Source organism: Hypomesus nipponensis, chromosome 15 (assembly GCF_054491055.1).
Source record: "Hypomesus nipponensis isolate SF chromosome 15, ASM5449105v1, whole genome shotgun sequence".
NCBI classification, from domain to species: domain Eukaryota; kingdom Metazoa; phylum Chordata; class Actinopteri; order Osmeriformes; family Osmeridae; genus Hypomesus; species Hypomesus nipponensis.
In genome coordinates this window covers 7,862,662-7,884,445 of record NC_140375.1, presented here as the reverse complement: position 1 = coordinate 7,884,445, position 21,784 = coordinate 7,862,662, and the positions used below count along the sequence as shown (strand labels likewise).

The 21,784-nt window shown below is 47.5% G+C and overlaps 1 protein-coding gene across 1 annotated transcript; it reads right to left on the bottom strand.

Moving 5' to 3' along the window:
• Positions 1-612: 612 nt before the first annotated feature.
• ptgir (prostaglandin I2 receptor) lies at positions 613-20,146 on the bottom strand. Its single transcript, XM_084674847.1, has 2 exons — positions 19,325-20,146; positions 613-1,643 (listed from the first exon to the last, which is right to left on the bottom strand). The coding sequence occupies exons 1-2, from the start codon at positions 20,144-20,146 to the stop codon at positions 1,398-1,400; spliced, it is 1,068 nt and encodes a 355-aa protein (XP_084530973.1). The 3' UTR covers positions 613-1,397.
• Between the last annotated feature and the right edge of the window lie 1,638 nt (positions 20,147-21,784).

The window sequence follows — 21,784 nt, the reverse complement described above, 5'->3', positions numbered from 1 at the left end:
TGAGTGGGAGCAGACGTCACAGGTGTTGTAATGGTGGTCCTCTATGGATACAATGACATTCATTGATCTTCTCCCTCAAAATGCAGCGACATGAACGTATGTTCATGCACACACAGACACAAACACAGGAGGACTTGGGGAAGAAATGTTGTATAAAGATTGAATTTCGGTCATATCAAATACAGGTGGAATCTGCTTAATGAACTCAGAGAGAGAGAGAGAGAGAGAGAGAGAGAGAGAGAGAGAGAGAGAGAGAGAGAGAGAGAGAGAGAGAGAGAGAGAGAGAGAGAGAGAGAGAGAGAGAGAGAGAGAGAGAGAGAGAGAGAGAGAGAGAGAGAGAGAGAGAGAGAGAGAGAGAGAGAGAGAGAGAGAGAGAGAGAGAGAGAGAGAGAGAGAGAGAGAGAGAGAGAGAGAGAGAGAGAGAGAGAGAGAGACTGACACTGAAGACTTGAGCTTTCTACAGGAACATTAACACGGAAGGCCCGGGAACACATGACATAGAGGGAGAATGAGAGAATGACAGAGAGATATAGAAAAACAATCAGTCCCCTGGTATGTAGGCCCTAGTGACCATGACCAGGGACCCAGTGCAATGTTGTTGCATTTCCTGGTTGACTTCCTCTGAACAGGAAGCAATTATGATTATGGCGGTGATTACCATGCATATCCAACCCTGTGACACAGGAGTTCATAGTCCATAACACTGCAGTTTCTCATGACAGAAACTTGTCATCTGCTGTTCGGGCCAGTTCAGCCTCTGTTCCTGTCAAAGTCATGTTCATTCATGTAATCGGCCATTCACATATGGAGCAGTGCGGCGGCAATAACGAAAGTCAGGATTGGCAGTAGCTGCACGTAGCTTCCTACTTTGTCAACACCCACACAGAGCATTGAATTGGTACCAGCACAGCGTTGCAAAGCCAGGAATTCCCATGCTGCGCCTCTGCATAATGTGAATGCCCGTCGGATTGTTATAAGATAATGGTTCATATACATTATGAATACATTGTTTAAATGGTCCTGAAACAGGTAAACAACTCACATGTTCTTATATGTAACTCAATACTCTAATGTCTGTGCAGAGGTCCAGTGCACTGACAACAAGGGTCATTTTGCTTTGGTCTAGACAGGACAGGACACTGCTAGTCCCACAGTCAGAGCTGGGTGAACATGTAGTTCCTTCTCTGGCCAGACGTAGTGGCTTTGTTCTGCTCTCCATCAATCCATCCAGTGTCTGACGCTCCTTCCATCTTTTGCCTTGTCCAAAGCTAACAATGTCATATCGGTCCTGTCTGGTCCTAACCAACGCTGTCCCATTCCATCCTGTACAATCTTGTCCTTTTTCTGTCCTCTCTTAGGGTCTGGCCAGTCTGTCAGGGAGACAGGTTAGAGTAGGGTTATGGGCTGGAGGGGGGTGGGACGGCCTGGGGCTCTGAGGTGAGGGCGCAGTGAGCCGCCGTGCTCTTAACCGCTCCCCCAGGGAAGCGAAAGTGCAGCAGGGAGCGCAGGTGGCGGAACACGGACTTGCGGAAGATGATGAAAACCCAGGGATCCACGATGGGGTTGAGCGCCTGGAAACGGAACGCCAGCAGGTTTTCCTGGTCATCGCCTACCAGGTGGACTGCATTGACAAACCCAGCAATCTGAGGAAGAGAGAGAGGGGGATGATTAAACTCGGATGTGATATGTGTGTGTGAGGTGGCTATACGTGTAACAGGTGTCGTCACGACGCTCGTCAGAATAGCTTCCTCCCTTTTCTTTCCCCACTTTGGTTGAACAAAGGGTCCCCTGAGTCCTGCACACAGCGACCACCTTTCACAAACACCACTTGAATCGATTGCATATGGATTAAGAGAAATAGAGTGGAGAGAGAGAAGGAGATTAGTCTTTTCTTCTTCTCTTCATTAACCCCCCCCCCCCCCCTCCACCTCTTCATCAACGGATTCTCCTGTGATAGATTCAACAAACATAACCTCAGTGGATGGCCTTCCCCCAGGGCTTGTTGCAGTAGAGACCAGTCAATGTTACCCCTGTTGCTAGGGACTGGGAATTATATACCACAGAGAGAGAGACAGATAGAGGGAGGACAGAGAGAAGGAGGGCCAGAGAGTGTATGATTCTGTGACACCAACTGACTGGTGAACAGTTTTTTGGGGGGGTTTGGGTGTGGTGTTTTGGATGATCTTCACTGTATATCAGCCGTCGTGTTTTGTTTGTGACGGTTGGGGAGTTGGCGGTAATTTAAGTAAAATGATGGTTAATTGTCTAGAAATGAAGTCCAAGACATTTCTCTTACGTAAATAGCTCACACATGTGTGTCCATGTAAGTTATTCTCACCATCTCATTAACAGAGGGGGATATCCCTGGGGTGATGTTTACTGACAAATGAGGCCTTCAGCTGGAGAAAAGGGATGGAAATGAGCCAATAGCTCCTCCAGGTGATTTAGAATAGCTGATGTGCTGGGATAGGTCTGAGTCAGCAGAGGTGCTATATCATGGATCATAAACTCTCTGCCTCCCTGCCTCTCAACCTGACAGATTTATTTAAAGGTACGGAGACTTTGAGGTGGTGAGGCTGAGGCTGGGATTCAGAGAGGCTGAGAGGAGGAGAGGCTGAGAGACTGCGAGGTTAAGAGGGACACTGCCGGGTGCTTGAATGATGACGCACCAGGAGCCTAAACACCCGGGCCCTGCTCAACAATCTAAGTAGGTGCCATGCCTGTGTGTTTATGTGTGTGTGGGTGATTCACCCCCCCACCAGCCCCCCGACACACACACACTACCATGACGTCCATGGATGTCACCGCTCATCTGGGACCCAGGGACTCTGGGGAACCCAGACTGTGTGCGCTTGACACCACATCATGGCAGCTTTAGAAGCCATTTGAGGCTGCTGACGACTAATAACTGGCCTGCCCGTGAGGAAACAGGACCCATAATGGCTACGCTGTGTAGCCCATTAGCCTACATCTTGGCTCCAGGAGAACTGGGAGCTTCATAGATCCTGTTTCATTGAGAAGTCATTAGACTGGAAAGGGAAGGAGACCATGATGAAAGGATGCAGACAGACCGTGACAGAGGCTGGGGCTGAATTCACAAAACTTCTAAAAATATCTTTGTAAATAACCTTTAATGTAAGGATAACCTCACTCTTGTCTTACTGTAAGTCCCAAAAGGTAAAATGCTTTATTCATTTACTGGATGGTAAAATAGTAAGCATTAGTAAACAGCCATAATACTGTAATACTTAAAAAACTAGGAGGAGAAGAAGAGAGAAGGGTGGAGGGATCAGGAGGAAAAAGGAGCATATGAGGAAGAGAATGAGAAGTGGAGAGAGCAAGGGGCAGCAAGCGGAAGAGAGAGAGAGAGAGAGAGAGAGAGAGAGAGAGAGAGAGAGAGAGAGAGAGAGAGCGAGAGAGAGAGAGAGAGAGAGTGAGAGAGTGAGAGAGAGAGATGGACAAAGAGATTCATGGAGTGGAGAGTATAAGAGACAGACTTGGTAGATCGTAGCATACCATAGATAATGTCTGACGTGAACATTGTTTGTCTACTGTCAGCGTTTTCTAAAGCACCCTCTGTGGTAACCAAGCCTGGTGAGTGCCGCCACATCCTGTGTTTGCTCTGCTCCTGGTGGCCTGATCAGGATGCTGGTTTGGGCTAACTCTCTCTGTGCTGTCTCCTTCCTCAGGCTGATAAGCTGTGGCCAGGTAATCAGCTCTTTCATGCGATGTTTACGTAATGTGAGATCTTCCCTCCCATAACAGTGGATTTATGGTTTATCTAAGCAAACTGTCACTGACACAGTCATACTGTTACTGAAATAACCTTATTTACCAGAGTGATATCATAGGACCTTCCCCTGTGTGACAGGACAGGCCAGGCCATTGAGCTCCCTCACACTTCCACTATTTTCCGTTTCTATTCTAACTTTCTCGATTGTCATACCTTTTCACACCTCCTGCCTTCTTCCAGCTCTCAGACCTTTCTAATTACTCACCACTCTGTTCCTCCCTCTTCTCATTTTACCAATGGGATGAGATCAGTGTCTCCTCCAGTTCCCAAAATACCATCCATAATGCAGAATATATCTGTCTCCACACCATCGTACGACCACCCATGACGTTTTTTCTATACTAACTGAAGGTTCCTCCTGGGAATCCTAATGCATTCTAAAAAGAAACACTAAAGAAACAGTTGCATTCTAAAGAAACACGTCGTCAATCACAACGTTCCATCAACAGGACCAAAGCTATATGTCATGTGTTCCCGGGCCTTCCGTGTTAATGTTCCTGTAGAAAGCTCAAGTCTTCAGTGTCAGTCTCTCTCTCTCTCTCTCTCTCTCTCTCTCTCTCTCTCTCTCTCTCTCTCTCTCTCTCTCTCTCTCTCTCTCTCTATCTCTCTCTGTCTCTCTCTCTCTCTGTCTCTCTCTCTCTGTGTCTGTCTATTTGCCTGCAGGTGCATTAAAGGAATCTGCATATCCGGTCTTCTGTGAGCTATAGAGACACGATGGTCTCTGACAATGAGTCAGCATACCCTCCTCGCTGCCCGCATTCAAGGAGGGGAGAAGGGGAAACTCCCAGGAGGGGGTTGGGGGGGTAAATGAACATGGCAACCCAGAGGCATACGGGAACGGAAACTATGACAAGTGGTGCATGACAAGATACCACATATTGACACTGTACGTGCTTTAGAGGCACGTTTTTGTACTTGCATGTACGTGTTGATAATAATCTGTTTAACCAAGCGTGGCCCTCATCATATGATAAGATCCTTATCTGGCAGGCAGTGGAGCAGATGCGTGTAGAACAGAGCGGTCTAAAGAGAGTAGGTCTAAATGTGAACAGATGATGTTCTTCCTATCTGACATTTGTCTTCCCCTCATCTCTCCTCTGACCCACATTGCCCATTTACTCACTTCCTGTTTTCGATCTTCTCTTTTCACTTCTCTTTTTATTTCACTCATTTGTCATGTATTTGACTCACAAATCATCACCCTTTTATTGCAGTCAGACCTCTATCCCTTCCTCTCCACTTTCTTCCTCCCTCCCTCTATCCCCTCCACTCTTTCCCGCCCTCCCTTAATTCGGTTAAGAGCAATTTCTGTACATGTGCCTGTGTGTGTGGGTGTGTGTGCCTGTGTGTGGGCAGGACCAGAGGCAGCTGTAGTCTAGAGAGGGGGTGTAGATACAAACTAAAACTGTAGAAGGACAGTTCTGGACAGCTGTCTGTACTAATCCCTACAGAAACTGAGGTTTGAACCTTGCCAAATAGGTGACTGTGCAGAAAAAAGGAAGTGGAGGAGTACATGACAAGATGCAGCACTTCTACACAACCGAGAACAAATGTTTTTACAGTAAAAAAGGTTAAGCAAGAGTGTTGGTAGGGCGTGGGGGTGTTAGGTCTCACTTCCCTTCAGCTTCCTTTTCCAGATCTGATTATGAGCAGCACTTTCTGATTTTTTGCGTTCAGACTGTAAAGCTGCTGTAACCTGAGAGTCTGGGCTTATTGAGCCAGCATAGCCCTGCAGAGGTAGAGGCTGCTGCCAGGGATGATGGTCCAGCATGAAGGGCATGTGAAGGCTGACAGCTGACTGTCCAGATGTGTGGTGTGTGGAACCATGTGTGTGATGGGGAGAGAGAGGGAAAGAAGGGGGGGGGGGAGAGGGAGAGAGAGTGAGAGAGAGGAAGAGAGAGAGAAAGCAATGTTAGGGAAATGGACACTGAAAGAGAAAGAGAGGGTCATAGTATGTTCAGGCCATGTGGTTGCAGTTTGGTTCAAAACAATACGACAACAAATACCAGCAAAACATCATTCTCTATCTTGGCCAGAACTCACAACCTTTCCATTGTTTTCAGACATGTGTATTGAGACTGACGGACATGGATCTAGCCTCAGAAGATGCCCACAAACCACACATTAGAATGTACAATGACTGACTAGTCAAGGGTGTCATGGCCTGAGCCTTTCTTCCACAAACGGCCATTGAAACAAGATGCACTGCATGTCTCCCAGACTGAAAGAGGAAGTGACGAATGGATGGAGATAGAAGGGAGAGAAAGTTAAAGAGAGCAAGACTGGGAAAGAGGGAAGTGTGTGTATGTGAGCAGTCAGAGAGAATCAGATCATTAGGTGGAATGAAGCAGACAGTTGGCTTGTGTTAGCCTTAGTGTTAGCCTTGGCATGTGGTAGGCTAGTATTAGTATTGGCAGAGGAATAGTGGAATGGAAGAGTGATCATGCCATCTGTAGCAGGATGTAAACCCTACAGAGGATCTCACACATCCACACCACACGAGTGAGGGAGAGGAAGTGCTTCAAAACCTCAAAGTACACTATTCCTAAAATAAAATAGGATAAAAGCATGTGCTGAAGGAACACAGTATTGTTACAACATACTATTTCAAATCAACTGGTGAGGCTTGGATGTGTAGGAAAAATACATAGGAACAACATGATATACTTTGTACGCCCTGAGGTGATGTTGGGTTGGGTTTTCTGGGTAAAGCTTGGCCATCTCTCTGCTGTCTGGGAACATGGTAAATTTGCAGTGTGATTAGAAAGTGAACACTTCCTAAATTACTCCCATCAGTCCTGGTTGTCAGTATGACATTAGTAGGCTCTCATAACAAGTCACTCACTCAGTTGTGACAATGCACACAGAGTTATTACAGCAGAGGCTGTGCATGGTCCATAAGCTGGTTGTGGTAAAAAGTTTAATAGGTATGTTGGAGATAACAGATGCATTGCTGGGCTATGTCCAACACCTCCAACTGTGATGTGGTGTCCAAACATGGACTAGTTGTAAAAACAAGCCTTCCATCTCTGGAATGATACACTTCTGGCCCTAGGGGTCAGTGAGTTCATGCACCGACAGGCAATAAAACACATACATAAGCCTTGAGTATTTAGCTGAACTGACACACACTTGATACATTCATGAGGAGAGAGAGGGAGAGAGAGGGAGAGAGAGGGAGAGAGAGGGAGAGAGAGGGAGAGAGAGGGAGACACAAATACAGATGCAGCCCCCGGCTACGAAATAGCCAGTCTACTTAATTGTCTGTCCTGAACACCCACCACCTGAGGTGATTGATCAGGGTATAACATGAATGATTTTTACACACACAAATGCACGCATGAACACAAACACACACACACACACACACACACACACACCAGCTGGTGCACAGACCATCATAAAACCCCAGGCTGTTAAAAAAAGTACCAGTGACCACCTGTTGACTGCTATGATGAATAACAGTGTACTATCTTTTCTCTTCATCTGTCCATTTTTAACTCTTTCCCCTCGTTCTCTTCCTTTAATGTCTTTTGTTTTGTCAAACTGTCTTATTCTTCTCTCCCCCCTAACTTCTACTTTCATCTCATTTTCCCTGCCTGTCCCTTCACCCTTCTACATCTCACTGTCTCCTCTTTCCTTCTCACTCCATTTTTCCCCTGTGACCTGTCACGCTCAGTGACCAATGAGTAACCTTCCACCCACTGTGGTTCACGGTTGGATTCTTGCTGTTCAGACAGACTCAGCAGAGGCAGTGTGGTTCCTCAGGGCCCAGAGATAAGTACTTCCATGTAACACGCTCACTTAGCTCCCTGAGTGCAGACCTCAACTGATATCATCAGAAATGGAAAACTGTCTGGAAATGAGGCAAGTCACTATGCTGTCGAAATTCTGTTGCGGATGCATCGGATAGTTGTGAGGGACAGACATGGCTTTGTACTCTGCTCAGGAACGTCATCTTCAGGGTGCGTGACGAAAAACCATGGAATTGGGGTCAGTGGTAGGATGCTGGGATGGACAGGAAAAAGCAAAGTGGAGGCTAGAGACGGGGGGGGGGGAATGGGGAGATAATTCCCATCTATCTTTGAGCTGGACCATGGTGGTAATCCCTATATAAGGGACCCAAGGTCTCTGAAGTCCCAGCCAAGCCAGAATCTCAACGGGTTCCTTATCATCTGGATTCAATTATCCTCCTGGAGCCCTGCGCTTTCCGCTCAGCAGGGTTCTTGAAGGATCTGGAGGGTTCCTCATGTGTGTTCGCTAAATAACCCAAAACAGGGAAGTGAGCAGTCGTGATTTGAAACCCTAGGAGGGGGGCCGATATCTGCTGGTTCCCAGCTTCTCTGAGCTGCTTCAGTCCTACGCTGATAGAAGGCTGGTTTACTTGAGCCACAATATCTTGAAATACAATATTGATTGGGGTAAGAACATTATCTGACTGTAACTTATGGCAGGTTTACAACAGAACAATGCCACAGCTCATAACAAATCTATTTACCTTCAAGGTCCCTCTTCCCAATCTGACACATGTGGAAATAAAAATCTGTGGTTGGGAACACTAACACCTCCTCCACAGTAAAACCTTCATCACAGAAATAGAGGAAGAAAGAGAGAAATTTATACGGTGAGAACTACACAGATGGCCCTCTCCAGACAAAGTTCAATAGGGCCCTCACTATCCTGCCCTCTCTATCCTGCCCCTATTACCTGCTCCTCTATCTCCCCCTGCCTCCTCCTGTATCTCCCCCTGCCTCCTCCTGTATCTTCCCCTGCCTCCTCCTGTATCTCCCCCTGCCTCCTCCTGTATCTCCCCCTGCCTCCTCCTCTATCTCCCCCTGCCTCCTCCTCTATCTCCCCCTGCCTCCTCCTCTATCTCCCCCTGCCTCCTCCTGTATCTCCCCCTGCCTCCTCCTGTATCTCCCCCTGCCTCCTCCTGTATCTCCCCCTGCCTCCTCCTCTATCTCCCCATGCCTCCTCCTGTATCTCCCCCTGCCCCCTCCTCTATCTCCCCCTGCCTCCTCCTGTATCTCCCCCTGCCTCCTCCTCTATCTCCCCCTGCCTCCTCCTGTATCTCCCCCTGCCTCCTCCTGTATCTCCCCCTGCCTTCTCCTGTATCTCCCCCTGCCTCCTCCTCTATCTCCCCCTGCCTCCTCCTCTATCTCCCCCTGCCTCCTCCTGTATCTCCCCCTGCCTCCTCCTGTATCTCCCCCTGCCTCCTCCTGTATCTCCCCCTGCCTCCTCCTGTATCTCCCCCTGCCTCCTCCTCTATCTCCCCCTGCCTCCTTAGTTATTGAGGGGGTGCAGTATTTCTCTTCTGCATGTCTGCTGGAAGAGTTATATTAGAACATCCCAATAAACTGTTGGTTTGTAGCATGGGAAAGGGAGGGGAGAGAAGGAAAAGGGGAGAAATGGAGGGAGGGAGAGATTAGATGCAAAGAGAACAGGGCCAATTGTTCTCCTGAGCCTGAGTCTGGAACTCTAACTGACACGTAACAAAAAAATCTACCTTTGACAACAACTGTCACATTGAACACCTCAGTCAATATTTGAAGGAGATCACCTGCCTCCTGCCTACCTTCATGTTGAATTCAATCATTCACCACTAACATTTGGGCTATTCATCCATTCACCTTGAGTGCTACGATGATGGATGTGAAGCGTAGTGCGAGACCGTGCCATGATGAATATGTTGTGGCTTGTCGTTCCTTCCACCTTTGACAGTGCACTTTCCCACAACCTCAACTAATTCAAGACATGACTTAGAGGACATGTGGGGGTGAGAGGGAAAGGAAGAAGGGAAGCCAGGCAGAGAAATCTAACAAACCCTATGAATTGGGAGTCTGTAGCAACATCAGAGACCTGGAGTAAGTTGCCAAACATATGCATGCCTGGTGTCAAACTGATCATGTGAGAAAACATAATTCAAGCAGGTTTTATTGATGACCGTCTGATTGATGCATGGCTCTTTCTCATGATATGCGTGCTGTGGTAGACATTTGTGTGTGCTTGGGTGTACTCCCATACATAGTTACTAATACATTCCTAATCATTTCCAGTTCTTCTGAGTCACAAACATGGAGTCAGATGGCTGAGCGGTGACGGAGTCGGGCTAGTAATCTGAAGGTTGCTGGATCGATTCCCTGCTGTGCCAAATGACGTTGTGTCCTTGGGCAAGGAACTTCACCCTACTTGCCCCGGGGGGAATGTCCCTGTACTTACTGTAAGTCGCTCTGGATAAGGGTGTCTGCTGAATGACTAAATGTAATGTAAATGTAATGTAAATGTAAACATTATTAAGACATAACAAAGAGCTGGAAATCCCATCTGACCACCCCAAACCCCACCAACTATCCTGTCATCTCCTCTGACCTCCTCCCAATCCACAACTTAGTGTGTCAGTGAGTTCCGTAACTAAAGTAGCTCATTGAGGAGTATAGTTTACACTATTTGTGTTCGCTTTACAAATGACCCTTCAGACAATAGAGTGAGTTTGACTGCTTCCTCTCCAGTTTCAGGTTTCCATGTATAAGGGTCTCAAACACTGACATATATAACAAAAACTACCAGTTAACTGAGCATACCAGAATATGATCCTATTCTTTTTATACAGTGTTTTTCTTTTCTTTTCTCTCACATTCTGCCACCCACTCCTTTTTTAGGCCGAATGCACAAATCAAGCAGACTGGAAATTCTGGTTGTGGGGCTTGAATACATTTAGCCAATGTTTGAGTACTTATCGTCCGTCTCTCTCCAGATTTACAGCCTTTAAAGATATACAGGCTCATAAAGATCATTCTCATTTCAGAGAAGTACTACGTGGAACACAGACAGGGTGGGGGTGAGTGCAAAAACAAATAATGAAAATAGACTCACTCTCAAATCATCAGCCTAGACTGGTAGCTGGTAAAGGATTAAAGGACATTACCAGACTGTTTGTCTAACAAATAAGTAATGACTCTTTAAACCAGGCATCTCTCAATATATCTTCTACTATCTTCAATATATCTTTTACATCTCTCAATCTATCTTCTGCTAATTAGACCAGAGCACATGCACACCGAAAGGGGGTTGAAAAAGTACTTTTGATTAGGATCATCAAACATGGACGTAGCCAGATAAGGATCTCTCTTTAGTCTCATTGAATTGACTCTTAATCTTTCTGAGATACAGATCTCTACCACAAGAGAGACGTGCTGTCTTTATGATCGTATATCATACAATAAAACATTGTTTGTAGGCTATGCACAGGACTTCAAAAGACACTCTTGTTTAAGGGACTTCCACTCCTGTTGAAGTTTTGTGCATAGCTCTAAAGTAGATTTTGTGGGAGTGCAGACCACATCAGATCTTGACCATGTAAGAACAACCATGTTTATATTGACCTGGTGTCCTAATGGCCATGTTTGAAAGGATGTTTGGGCTGGTAAAGTGCTTAGCCTTATTAACTAGGGGTCTTACTGAAAGAGTAACTCATATACATATAGTTCTACTCTTTGAAGTCTGTAAAAGGTGTAGGCTAATACTCTAGCTGTGCACTGTGAGAAACCTTGTTTGTGCATCGAGTTAAGGTTGTGGTAGTTCGTTTTTTGTTCGTTTTTTCGTTTTTAATTTTTGACCAAAAACAACTGCGCTCAGGACCCAAGGTCGTGCAGTGTTGTGTGTGAAGGTGTTTGGATATGCGGTTTGAGATTAATAAATATAAACATGTTTGCCACCATGTTGAGATGCACTAAGCGATGGAACCATAGCTCTCATGAGAATAGGCACTGCACTGCAATTCACCCCAACTGGCTTTGTACTTGCATACAGATATGTATAGCTTTTTTTGCCAGTGCCATTTTTAACATTCTATATGGTGAGTTGATGGGCCAAAGGACTTAAAGGACTTAAAAGGAAATATTTTTATAATTTTTTTATGTAATACATAACGGTAGCTAATGGTCTATACCAGTAGCACCGGAATAATGGAATTTCACATTTAAAATGCTTAGTAAAGAAGTGAATTGATTTTTAAATTGATTATGAGAGTGCAATGCAAACAGAACAAGATGTGAGTTTAGAAGGTATTGTATGTTAGACATCTGACATCAAGCCTGATTATAGTCAACAAATCCCTGGTTGATAGATTAACCAATCAGTCATTCAATCAACAAACCAAAGGATTATTCCAATTACTATTAAAATGGATTTAATGCTGTAGTATTGATTATGTTAGTCAGTCAGAACATTGCTGATTGATCTATTATTTAGTAAAGGGCTACCTGGAAACCAATAGGGTCCTTAGGCTGATGACCACCCTCCACTGCATGTCTTCCTCCTACACTAATTCTTTGTTTTTCATTCTTGTCATTCTCGCTCACCCACTGTCTACTTTCTTTAATCCTCTCTCTCCCTCCCCTTTTCTCTCTCCTTTCCCTCCATTTCGTTATCTCTTCCCCCACTCCCTCTCTCCCCCATTCAGAACTACCACTCTAAGCAGCAGTCCAGGTCAGCCAGAGGTCATCCACTCATCATCCACACATCATTCATCCCCATTACCGACTCTCCCAAAAAGGGAACGTCCCCCACTAAACACTGCCACAGGTCAGGGGGTCAATGGTTAAAACCAGACCTGAACACCACATTGTTCCTGATTGGAATGATCAATAACCAACAACCACCGTAAAGTGAACGTAGCCCGCTAGTAGTGGACGATCCTGGCTTAAGCATGGAAACTTCTACTATGATGCAACAAATATGGGGGGGGGTTGGTGGAGGGGGGCTGGTGGAGGGGGGCTGGTGGAGGGGGGTTGGTGGAGGGGGGGCTGGTGGAGGGGGGTTGGTGGAGGGGGGGCTGGTGGAGGGGGGCTGGTGGAGGGGGGGCTGGTGGAGGGGGGGGGGTGGAGGGGGGTTGGTGGAGGGGGGGCTGGTGGAGGGGGGCTGGTGGAGGGGGGGCTGGTGGAGGGGGGGGGGTGGAGGGGGGCTGGTGGAGGGGGGCTGGTGGAGGGGGGTTTGTGGAGGGGGGGCTGGTGGAGGGGGGCTGGTGGAGGGGGGGCTGGTGGAGGGGGGCTGGTGGAGGGGGGGCTGGTGGAGGGGGGGGGGGTGGAGGGGGGTTGGTGGAGGGGGGGCTGGTGGAGGGGGGCTGGTGGAGGGGGGGCTGGTGGAGGGGGGGGGGTGGAGGGGGGGCTGGTGGAGGGGGGGCTGGTGGGGGGGGTGGAGGGGGGCTGGTGGAGAGGGGGCTGGTGGAGGGGGGCTGGTGGAGGGGGGCTGGTGGAGGGGGGCTGGTGGAGGGGGGCTGGTGGAGGGGGGCTGGTGGAGGGGTGGCAGAGCGCTTGTATGTGTGAGGGTCTGTGTGAAAGCGCACACTGTGTCAGGGTGTGTGCACTGTTGTATGGTGATGTGTTAGATCTTTTCTTTTTGCAGATGACAAAGTGTGTACTCAATCTGTTCCAGTGAACCCATCATACTACCGTAAAACAACAATCAATAATTTAATGGATGACACAATTGATTATAGATAAGTTCTGATCACATCACGCTTATCATCGTCTTTCCAAACAGTGTTTTGATCCTTCATCATCTGCTTTATCTGCCACCATGTCACTGAAGCTATCTTTAAAACAACGAGAAGCTAAATCTATCACACTTCATCTCAAATGAACCCTTCCATTGGCTTCTCACAAGTGTGCTGTGCAGATGCAGGACTGAGCAGCTCTGGAGACTCACAGTTATACAAGCAGATAGAAGAATCTCAGGTTTGTTTGAAATCCTTTTGAAAACAAGGTAACTAACCCTATTCCCTAGTCTGATCATTATCTATCACTGGGGTTGTGTGGTGACCTTAAGTGTGGCCATCATGATTGGCTAACCCCCCATGGAGTCCTTTGTCATTCAACTGACTGCACAAGAGATGAGAGAGACAGGAGATTGTACAGACATGTCACAAGTCCCTCCCCCCACCCTCAAACATTCACTCTTTGACCCCAAAGGTGAATCTCTCTCCCTCTCTTTCTCCCTGTCTCTATATTAGTCTCTCACTCTGTACCATGCCATTCTCATTGCCTCCTGCTGAGTAATCAGCGAACCCCTCGTCCTAACTTCACTAAAACACGCACAGATATTGTCACACAACCTCTAGTGACGCTTGTGTTTTGCTGCGATCTCCTTCCTGTCCCGCTTGAAGCATCACTTCCTGGGATAAGCGTGTGTGCACACGTTCTGCAAGTGTGTGTGTGGTTGTGTTTTTGTGCACATACTTGTTTATGTGTGTGTGTATTGCATGTAATATATACAATACATACACAAAACATATATGGACACCTGGCCATCACACTTACAGTAGATGAGCTTATTGGACATCCCAATCCATTCCAGTGTGCTCGTGTGTGGGTTGTGTTGTGGGTTATGTTAGTGTGCGAAAGATAAACACAGGAGGACCCTCATTCCAGATTCCGCTCTGGTGGAGATCAGACAGAGTGTGTGTTCCAGCTGGAGCCGGGGAGGACAACGACACAGGGCTTATCTAACCTGGCCTGGGGGGACAAGAGGGGTATATGAGATAAAGCTGGAGAAGAGAAGTTGTAGCAGTCGGCAGGAATAAGAGTCACAGGTTGTTAGATCCTCACCTATATCACAGTCCCCTGGAGATGGACAATGTCATAGCCCTCCACCCACACACACACCATTGTTGTTATTGAGAATGGGGGCAGTTAACAGCCAAGGGTCATGTGTATTTCACTTCTACAGATCTCCACCATCCTTCCATCCCCTTTCTGCACGGAATGAGGGAGGCAGGAAAGTAGGAGGATGGTTAGGAAGGAGTGAGGGGCGGAGAACTAATGGCCTTAGATGTCCTGTTTCAGATTCAGGCCACTCCTTTATTTCCCTGCAGGCATCTGAGATCAATACCTGTAAATATATTCATTTGCTGGAAACCAGTCACATCCCAGCTTCACCTCAGCCTCATCTCAGCCTCACCTCAGCCTCACCTCAGCCTCATCTCAGCCTCACCTCAGCCTCACCTCAGCCTCATCTCAGCCTCATATTACCCTCACCTCAGCCTCTGGTGAACAAAGAGGTCCAACCACCACAGCACGCCTGCCTTAGCCTCAGCCATCTGACTGTAAATACTGTAGCCCCCCCCCCCCCCCCACACACACACACACACACATAACACACACAAACACCCAAACAAGCCATCATGTAGATGAGTGAGTGTGTGTGTGTCCAGGCAGACAGAGAACAGAGACATAGCCCATTAGAGAAGGGGCCTTGGCAGAGAGCAGACCGCACAGGTAGGGCAGGATAGGTCAGGGTAAAGCAGACATTACAGGTAGGGCAGGATAGGTCAGGGTAAAGCAGACATTACAGGTAGGGCAGGATAGGTCAGGGTAAAGCAGACATTACAGGTAGGGCAGGATAGGTCAGGGTAAAGCAGACATTACAGGTAGGGCAGGATAGGTCAGGGTAAAGCAGACATTACAGGTAGGGCAGGATAGTTCAGGGTAGAGCAGACATTACAGGTAGGGCAGGATAGGTCAGGGTAAAGCAGACATTACAGGTAGGGCAGGATAGGTCAGGGTAAAGCAGACATTACAGGTAGGGCAGGATAGGTCAGGGTAGAGCAGACATTACAGGTAGGGCAGGATAGGTCAGGGTAGAGCAGACATTACAGGTAGGGCAGGATAGGTCAGGGTAAAGCAGACATTACAGGTAGGGCAGGATAGTTCAGGGTAGAGCAGACATTACAGGTAGGGCAGGATAGGTCAGGGTAAAGCAGACATTACAGGTAGGGCAGGATAGGTCACGGTAAAGCAGACATTACAGGTAGGGCAGGATAGTTCAGGGTAGAGCAGACATTACAGGTAGGGCAGGATAGGTCAGGGTAGAGCAGACATTACAGGTAGGGCAGGATAGGTCAGGGTAAAACAGACATTACAGGTAGGGCAGGATAGGTCAGGGTAAAGCAGACATTACAGGTAGGGCAGGATAGTTCAGGGTAGAGCAGACATTACAGGTAGGGCAGGATAGGTCAGGGTAAAGCAGACATTACAGGTAGGGCAGGATAGGTCAGGGTAGAGCAGACATTACAGGTAGGGCAGGATAGGTCAGGGTAGAGCAGACATTACAGGTAGGGCAGGATAGGTCAGGGTAAAGCAGACATTACAGGTAGGGCAGGATAGGTCAGGGTAAAGCAGACATTACAGGTAGTGCAGGATAGGTCAGGGTAAAGCAGACATTACAGGTAGGGCAGGATAGGTTGGGGTAAAGCAGACATTACAGGTAGGGCAGGATAGGTCGGGGTAAAGCAGACATTACAGGTAGGGCAGGATAGGTCAGGGTAAAGCAGACATTACAGGTAGGGCAGGATAGGTCAGGGTAAAGCAGACATTACAGGTAGTGCAGGATAGGTCAGGGTAAAGCAGACATTACAGGTAGGGCAGGATAGGTCAGGGTAGAGCAGACATTACAGGTAGGGCAGGATAGGTCGGGGTAAAGCAGACATTACAGGTAGGGCAGGATAGGTCAGGGTAAAGCAGACATTACAGGTAGTGCTTTCATGATTTCAGATTCATGGTCAAAGGAATGTAGCATTGATTGATAACACTCCTAAATTCCTTTGGGTAACATTTGGGTTCAAAGTTACAATACGGTAAGTAGATTGGGGGAGTAGATTTATGCTGTAAGTGACCAGAACTAACACAGCACATCAAGTCAGAGAGAGATAGAGAGAAAAAATATATAGATATAGAGAAAGAGAGAGACAGAAATAGACAGACAGAGACAGATAAACAGAGTGAAGGATGACCAGTGAGTAAGAGAGACAGACAGACACTGCAATTGACAGACATACTCTGAAATTGACAGATAAGTTAAGCAGTATCTTACAGAATTTTTGTGGGCTGGTTACCTTTCACCTTGTGTAGGTTGGGAGTGTTTTCACTTTGAGTTGAAAGTCCCTTTTCAAAATCCACAAAGCAAACACCATCCCTGTCTACTCGTCTACCCACAGCCCTTCTCTGAAACCCTGAGTCCTTCGGAAGAAATTGAGCAAACAGCCTCACAATCTCCACAAACATTTTGAGTCATAGATTAGACCAAGTCAGGGGACTCACTTTCAACACAACCTTACTAGAGGGCAAGTAAAAAAAGAACAAAAAGATTGAACAGCTTCATCAACCGGTGTACAATAACAGGAACTGATGCTCCCTCACTCCTTCCCTCCCTCTGTCATTATGCTTCTACTCCTCCTTCCCCACCCACCTCCTCCCCTCTCCTCCTCCCTACCCACCTCCATCCTCACTCCCTCTATCATAGTCAGACTGAAACGAAACCATTTTGTAATCAGCTGAATGCACAATGTTAATCTCTCCATTCTCTCTTTCAACTCTACTACACAAGCTGTCTGAGAGTAGAGGCCCCAACACAAAAAAGAGAGGGAGACATAGACAGAAAGACAGAGAGAAAGAGTGAGACACAGATACAGAGAGAGCAAGACAGAGGGGGAGAGAGAGAGAGAGAGAGAGAGAGAGAGAGAGAGAGAGAGAGAGAGAGAGAGAGAGAGAGAGAGAGAGAGAGAGAGAGAGAGAGAGAGAGAGAGAGGGAGAGAGACAAAGGAGGGGAGAGGGTTAGGATCGGGGTTGGGAAGTTTAACGACTTGAAACCTTGAGAGAGAGAGAGAGAGAGAGAGAGAGAGAGAGAGAGAGAGAGAGAGAGAGAGAGAGAGAGAGAGAGCGAGAGAGAGAGAGGAGAGAGAGAGAGAGAGAGAGAGAGAGAGAGAGAGAGAGAGAGAGAGAGAGAGAGAGAGAGAGAGAGAGAGAGAGAGAGGAAGGGAGGAGTGCCATCTGTGTTCTGGCCTCAATATTGTTCTACTGCGTATTTTGTTACACCACCAATCATGGAGGTCATTAATAAGGCCTAGAGGCTGGGTGTGGGACTGATCAATTGGACGTGGTAATGTGTGTGAGGCTGTGTGTGAGGGAATTGTAAATAAAGGTGTGTTTATTAGAGGAGTATTTGAATGGAGTATGCATGGTCAATGCAGCATGTATACTTAGTGAGAAACATGTATGTGTGTGCCTGTGTGTTCAAAGATCTAGAGTTTCCTAAAATCCTGTTTCTTTCTTTCACAAGTTTGGAGTTCAGGTTTCCAGCATGTCTAAACAGCCTCCATTTCCCTCGAGGCCTCTCATCACACTGCTACTAGCCTGGGGCAGCAAGGCAAGAAGCAAGACCATCACAACACCACCACTCATACACACTAACACACTAACACACACACTCAAACACACACCGTGACACACACACTTAGACACACAAACTAACACCCACACACGCTAAGACAAACGCATCCTAACACAAAGGCCAGGGTTTGTTTGGAGTGTGTGTGACACGTCTGTGTGCTACCTGGTGCAGCTGGGGGTTGGTGGTGATGTGTGCTGCAGCTGTGCTCCTCATGGCTGCTGTGGGCCTGGCCCTGGTGCTCATCCTCACACGTGAGGCCCACACACACGCACCTCAAGTGCAGTGTTGTTGAGTCAGGTATGTAATTATCTGCATTTTTATCCAACAGTTTACGAGGCTGTACGAGAACTGCTTAGTCAGAACATTGCTCAGCGTCTGCTCTCTGTTCTAGAGCCTTCACTGATTCACAGCACTGCTAGAATAGGTTCCTGTCTGGTGTTCCGTGATGACCAAGAACCAGCATGTCTCACTTTAACCTTCTCTACTCCACCTACGGTGTCTGACAACAAAAAAACAGGCCACAGTTGCCATCATCATCTTCAGACATGACATGTGGCCAGTGTGACATGGAAAACCACAGGCAGAAACGTGATTACGTTTCAAATACACACCGAAACAATAACCACAGGCAGTCTTCATAAAAATAGATTAGATGATTAATATGTAGTTAGACGGATGTGAGGTTCTCTGTAAGATTCAATATACAACAAACAAAGAAAGCACACTTCTTATTCGACTGGTGTCTTCATTATAAAGCATCACTTATGAGAATTCCACACAGGTACCATTAAGCTATGCCCTTAGGTTCAGGGAGAGGCTCTGGGAAAGGGGCGGGGCTAGAGCCTGTCCACCTGGGCATGCAGGTTTGGACCACACCTGTCATCCGTTAGGAAGGTGAAAGGCACGACAACATCACTGTCATAACCACCATGAGTTTGTCTTACTGTGTAAACAACCATAGTCATGTAACAGAGAGAAGCTGGGAGATTAGCATACAGGAGGGCAGCATACAGCATAAGTGTGGATTCCATAGGGATTCAGCAATAATCCATTAACGATTCTTCTGATCATTCAGTCTGGCTCAATGAAAGAGTCATTTACAAAGGATATTAAATGAGGCTTTAAAAAACATTGATTTGATTCAGCAGAGTCACATAATCCCGAGAGAGAAGAGGGAAGTTACAGGGAATATAATGAATTGAGCTTTCTCTCTCTTTCTCTACTCCCCCCTCCCATCCACCCCCCCTCTCACACACACACACACACACACACACAGAGCACAGACAAGAGGTCAAAGGGAACACTCACAGTGAGCGGCAGGGAGCAGACCACAAAGATGACGGTCATGGACGCCAGCAGCACCAGGTGATCCATCTCCTCCTCGCCCTGGCCGAACCACGACAGGCTCATCTTCCTCTTCCTCCCCGCCGTCACCACCGACCCCCGCCGCGTCACCAGGCTCCGGTGCATGCGGCACAGGCTGACTATCACCGAGCCGTTGCACAGGAACACCACGGCGATTAGCAGAGCCATCAGGGAGGCGTACGACAGCGAGAACGCCAGGACGCTCCCCTCCTCCCCGTCCCCCGACGTCTCCATCTTGATGAAACACCAGGTGCCCGGGCAGTACTGCTTGTGGCGCCCGTACCCCATGAAGGGCAGCGAGCAGAAGCCCCCGGTGAACAGGTAGATGAGGAGGAGCGCCGCCTTGGCGAAGCTCCGCCGGGCCACCTTGGAGTAGAAGTACGGGTGGCTGATCGCCAGGCAACGCTCCACCGCCATGGCGCACAGGATCAGCATTGAAGCCAGGCCGAAGAAGGACACGGCGAAGGCGAAGAGGTTGCAGAGGCGATGGTCGCCCGTCAGCCCCAGCAGGGTGGAGCGGCGGGCGTAGCAGACAAACACGGGCGGACTCAGCAGACAGGTGCCCAGCAGGTCTGTGAGAGCCAGCCCCGTCACCAGGATGCAGAACACGGAGGATTTGGTGCGACGCTCTTTCTGGTGAACGCCCAGGATGGCGAGGGCCATGAGGTTGCCCACCACGCCGGCCACGAACATGAAGGTGCTGACCACTGGGTTGCCGTCCACGTGGATCCTGGTGCTGTTTTCACAAGACTCGTTAGGGAACATGGTGCCTAGTGTGTGTGTGTGTCTGTGTGTAAGAGACAAAGCTTTAGAGAGCGGTTTTGTGTGAGTGACAGACAGTGTGTGAGTAAGTAAATGAGTGAGATCGACTGTGTGTGTAGTGTGTGTGTGTGTGTGTGTGTGTGTGTGTCTGGAAGGATGTGAAAGATAAAGAACTCTCAGTGAGGAAGTTCTTGGATGTCCTCCATTAAAGCGACTCGCATTACTGCGTGAAGATGCGCAAGATAGGGACCTGTCAACCGGTCAGTGGATATCACACAACTGCAGCAGCACCAGAGGAAAGCCAACTTGTTGAGACCCATGGTCCACAGACACTGACTCAGAGCGTGATTCAGTGGATTTTCCCTTTTAACCGTCTTAATTTACGTTGTTTCAATCCCTACAGTTACAGCAATCTCAAACGGTAGAAAAATCAATTAAAAAAATACTCCCAAAAAGTTGTCATTTGAAACTGTTTATTCGGGGTCCCATTTTTTCCCGTTTTTTAACACAACAGTCTCCGTCTTTAAACCTTAAAAACGAAGTGAATAACAGTGAGTAACAACTACTGGAACGACGGCTTACCCTAAATATGGAACTCTCTCCTCTGCGAGAAATGTTCACCAACTGGCATTGATGATGATATTATTTTCTGCAAGTATAGTCCGTAATAGTCCTTGTCCGCAGAATAACGATGGACAGAATCGGAGGTAGAGGATGTCTTCGCTCTTCAATCTTTCACTTTTAAACTGGCGCACGCGTTTCGCTGCTTGCCGTGATCACTCGTAAAGTTCGGGTATCCTGAGAGCTGTCTCGATCCCTCGCACACGCCCACGCCCACGCCCTCTCTCTTCTCTCCTCTCTCTCTTCTCTGTCTTCTCTCTCTTCTCTCTCTTCTCTTCTTTTTTCTTTTCTTTTCTTCTCTTTTCTTCTCTCTTCTCTTCTCTTCTCTTCTCTTCTCTTCTCTTCTCTTCTCTTCTCTTCTCTCTCTCTCTCTCTCTCTCTCTCTCTCTCTCTCTCTCTCTCTCTCTCTCTCTCTCTCTCTCTCTCTCTCTCTCTCTCTCTCTCTCTCTCTCTCTCTCTCTCTCTCTCTCTCTCTCTCTCTCTCTCTCTCTCTCTCTCTCTCTCTCTCTCTCTGTTGAATTACATGGAAGCCACTCTCTCTGTGGTATTACATGGGAGCCACTTTGGAATTGATCTGGCCAGTTCTTCCCCACTCACGATTGGCAATTACAGCCCGTTGTCTTGCAGTTGTTGACAGTAAGATCAATTGTCAGTAAATACAGTTTTTATTGATGTGTTATTGACATTGAGGTGATCTTACTGTTGCACTGTTTCTAGTGAAACATACTGAACGTTTCTTGGCACAAACCACTTAAACACCATACGTGCACTTCTGGCTATAGATTATCTGTATGTACTTGGACACTATTTATTTAGGATGAAATAGATGTTAAGTTACCTAGGCAGAAAGTTCACATAAATCCTCTCAAGTAAGTTTTTACTATTGCTACTGAATGTCACCCACAGCCAACAATATTAAGGTATCGTTTCTGCATGTATAAGGCCTGAGAGACCAGAAAACACATTGGGGATGCCTTGGCCTAGCAAGGTTAACGGAACAAACCATAACTGTGTTAAGGC

Bases quoted from the DNA above. Each gene is read 5' to 3' on its own strand.
- ptgir (XM_084674847.1), bottom strand. From the start codon at position 20,146: ATGTTCCCTAACGAGTCTTGTGAAAACAGCACCAGGATCCACGTGGAC. The intron at 1,644-19,324 runs GTGAGTGTTCCC...TCTCTTCCTCAG, and splicing joins TCTGCTCCCTGCCGCTCACT to ATTGCTGGGTTTGTCAATGC.